General features: G+C 31.9%; 1 protein-coding gene across 1 annotated transcript; it reads right to left on the reverse strand.

The window, feature by feature from the left end:
• Window positions 1–972: 972 nt before the first annotated feature.
• Window positions 973–1,611, reverse strand: HELRODRAFT_177995 (hypothetical protein; the record flags this gene model as incomplete). Its single annotated transcript, XM_009026137.1, has 2 exons — window positions 973–1,309; window positions 1,439–1,611. 2 exons carry the CDS (start codon window positions 1,609–1,611, stop codon window positions 973–975), a joined length of 510 nt encoding a protein of 169 aa, XP_009024385.1.
• Between the last annotated feature and the right edge of the window lie 2,743 nt (window positions 1,612–4,354).

Raw genomic sequence — 4,354 nt, forward strand, 5'->3', positions numbered from 1 at the left:
GCCGTTTTTTATATTTTTATTTTGTTTTTATTTTAAAGTCTTGCGCGAGATTTTATTTTCGTGATGAAAGGCACAAATGTAATCATTGCAAAAATGTATTAGCATTACGAAACATTACTTTGGCAGTTCAAATGGTTTTCTTGTCCATAGGATAGTCTAAATAAATAATATATTAATAATTTAATCCATTTAAAAATAATTTGAATATTTTTGTTGCTTATTATTTTCGTAACTGTCATGTCTTGTTGACATTTTTGTCATATAAATGTTGTAAAAATTACAGACATATTTATATTCTTGAAAATCCGATGAATGGAAGACGCCCGTTTTAGCTGTTCTACCCAAAGAATGAACGACGTCTTGAGGCATTTAATAATGCAGATTGTCTCTTTGAGGATTAGTCGTTGCCATAAACAAAAGAAAGAGTATTTCAGCCGAAAAGATACAAATTGATGTATAGATTACGTTAAAGTCACTACGTCTCTCTTGTTCCAACCGTCACAATCATCACAACACATACTATCATGTTGAACACCAACATTTCATATCAACAGAAGGCATCACATTGTTCTCATCTCGATAAAACTAACTAAATGTCATAACAAATCCTGAAATAGTTTTTTTTTCTTTACAGGAAATGTTATTTTATAAATCATATTTAAGACCAATTGATATTATTTGAAGTATACCTCATTTTTATATTTTTATTTTGTTACCAAAGCCAGTTTTTACATGCAATATATTAGTTCGCTTTAGCACCCTCTCAAGACAGAATAGCTCTTCTTTGCTTTTTAATTTTTTGCCCCGAATGAATTTAAATTTATGAAATGCAGCAAGGTTGGTGAGTGTAATTAAGTAGATCACACACATACAAAGATTGGTGCATGTGTAAAGATTTACAATTGTTTTCTGAATGTTTCGAAGTTTAAAATAACGTTTATTTGAATGTTTTTAATGTAATAACAAAATTTTTTATGAACAGTTTGACGTCTGTAACAAAAATTTGAATGAAAAATTCACAGGACTATTTGAGAAGGAAACAACGCGATCCATACGAAAACTGTCTTGACGCAATACGTTGATGCAGCGCAAGTTGGAACTGGACGGAGACTTCAGCACAGCCATCTCTGTGACATCATCATTCTTGATCGACTGACGATCAACTCCAACCAACTCCTCGCAGTAATCGGTGAAACATTTAGAATATCTATTCAACGATTCCTCGCGGGTAATTCCACTCAAAACTTGCCGGAACCAATTTAAGTTTGTCCATTCACGGTGCGGAAGTTTCGTGAGCTTAATGTAAAATCTTTTTTTTTGAACAGTTTTATTTACAAAAGTAAAAAGGTTCATCCCAAAACGAAAATTCAACCTATAAACTAATCGACTGGTCGGACCAACTTGAAAAACAACAAACAAATTATAAGGCCTTCATAACCCGCCACATGTATAACCAGCATAAAAACTGCAATGCATCTGGCAAGCTCCACCAGATGCACTAACATACATCGAAATGACATCCAAGTGCATAAGAACAAGAATAGGAAGTGCATAGGTCAAATCGTTCAGAGCATGACCGTGAGATTGCATCCACGTAGATAAGGTTCTCATTTTTAAAAGTCCATTCCAACGAGCCAGACCTCCAGCTCAGTGAGGACTTGATGAAATTAAACCTGCCTGGATGAAAAGTCAAACTTGAGTTCGTCTCGACAGGATCGCTACAATCGAAAATAAATCGAAAATAAGAAATCTAAAACTTTGAAAAACCGAAGTGAAATATTTTTTTTTTTTTTACAAAAGAATAATAAAAGTTAACGCAATCAAACTGCATGGGTAAAAATAAATATAATATAACGATGAACATGAATAAATCATTGATGGCGTTTGTTAGAAGGGAACATAATAGTTCTTTCACAGATGATGGTACATCTTCAATCAAACAATCAATCAAACAATCAATCAAACAATCATTCAAACAATCAATCAATCAACCAATCAATCAACCAACCAATCAGTCAACCAATCAATCAGTTAATAACTGATAGTCACATAGCAGTAAACAATTTTTAGTAAAACTCAACAAACAATAGTTAATATAACATAAAGCTTGAACCCACGCACACACACACACACATACACACACACACATACACACATTCACACACAGACAGAAACACATTCACACACACTTACACATACCTATAAACTTTATATGTATTCATATAATAAATTAACCATCATAGAAGAATAGGACTAAAGTGATTGTACGTGTTAAATCAAATACAAGTGAAAAATATCTGTGTTCAACTGTTCAACATGTTCAACTCGCCTCTTCTAAACGAAAATCGAAATTATATAACATGTATGCAATAAACAACCCAATACAAATATATGTGTATATATCAGTTTATATACATACATAAATAATACATCAATGATATATTAGCAAACTATTAAACCAAATTATAAACCAAATAATGAAAAATAAATTGATATAGCAAATACAAGAACTGGTGATACTGAAGAATAACAAAATGAATGAATGAATGTATGAATGAACGAGTGAGTGAATGTACACTAAAAATCACGTGTGAGTTTGTGTATCATTCATAAAAACGGTGGGATGCATGGTTGGTGAGTACTTCGCATTCACTCACCACATCATCATTTTCTTCATCATCTTCAGTATAAATATCATTATAATTAACATCATTCATTTATAAATACATACACACACACACACACTCATACAAGTACATACATACAAACACAAACACACACGTACATACAAAGAAACACACACATAAATAAATGTTTGTGTGTATTTAAAATTTTTTTTTACAATTCATTTTTGAATAATTCTTAGATATATAAACAAACACAAACACGCGCGAATCGTGGTGGTCTTCTTTGCGTTCGAACACAGCACATTTAACCATTACACTATCACGCCACTCATATATAAATATGTATATAACACATAATATGCAACGTGTTAAACCGATAACAGATAAAAAAAAGTTACATCAACCTATTAAACGATAATAACATTTAATTCGAAGTAATTCATATTAAGTACAATAACTGAATAACTAGTGATGGGTGATGATTAGTATGACGTCATCGCGTTAATCATTCACTAATATGACGTCATCACATTGTTGTCGTTGTTGATGGTGGTGGCGATGAGGGCAGCATGGCAGCTGTTGCCATCAACATCTTACCTATTGTCGCCATCAACATCTTACCTACTTTCAGATCTTCAGGTCGTCATCATGATCGTTGCTTCGGTGGGCTACGTGGTGCCTCACAGCAATGTTCCTACTTGGAGACATGCGGACAGAAGAGCTAAAAACTAACAACAGAAGGATAGCGCGAAAGGATGAATGAATGAATGGTTAATGGATGGATGGATGGATGTATAAACGAATGATCGACTGAAAGAATGGTTGAGAAGGTGGATGAATGAATGAATAAATGAACGGATAGATGGATGTATATACAGATGAATAAACATATTTTAAGATGAATGTGTAAATGGATGAATGAATGAACGAACGAGTGAACGGACGAACATAAAAATAAACAGATGCATGAATGGATGAATGAACGGGCTAGTGAAAGCAGGGATAAAAAATGACGTACAAAAAGTTAATTCCAACGAAAAAAAGGCACTAATGGTCTAGGACAAATATTGTTTCATATGCCACAAATTTAAATTAAAACACAAACACGCACACACACCCACAAGCACACACACACCAAACAATTGTGATTATCATACACTGTGTATAACAGCCACCAATCAATATATATATATATATATATATATATATATATATATATATATATATAATAGTGACAAAGAAGAATATGATGCTATCGATGAAGAAAAGGAGACCAAAGAAGATGACCAGCCAATAAAGAAACCTGACACCTAATTTCCATCTAAGTTCCCTTTGACAAAGTCAATCTCCATCTAAATTCATTTTGACAAAGTCAATATTTCCCTATATAAACAGCAGAAAGCACTGATGATGATTCATTCGGAATCGAAATATGGCCTTATTTGCAGCATGAATTCGAAAAATAAGTTTATTTTGAATTTTAATAAACTAAACGTTCACCAAAAAACTTTAGTGAGAAAAATTGAAAAAACGAACTACAAACTTATTAACGCCAAACATTCGGTAAAATTTATAGAATATTGTAATAATTATGGTCTATAACCAACATATATATATATATATATATATAACATATATATATATATATATATATATATGTTGGTATCTATTACCAACATATATATATATATATATAATGGTAATAGACCATAATTTTTACAATATTC

Source organism: Helobdella robusta (genome assembly GCF_000326865.2).
Source record: "Helobdella robusta unplaced genomic scaffold HELROscaffold_45, whole genome shotgun sequence".
In the NCBI taxonomy this organism is placed as follows: domain Eukaryota; kingdom Metazoa; phylum Annelida; class Clitellata; order Rhynchobdellida; family Glossiphoniidae; genus Helobdella; species Helobdella robusta.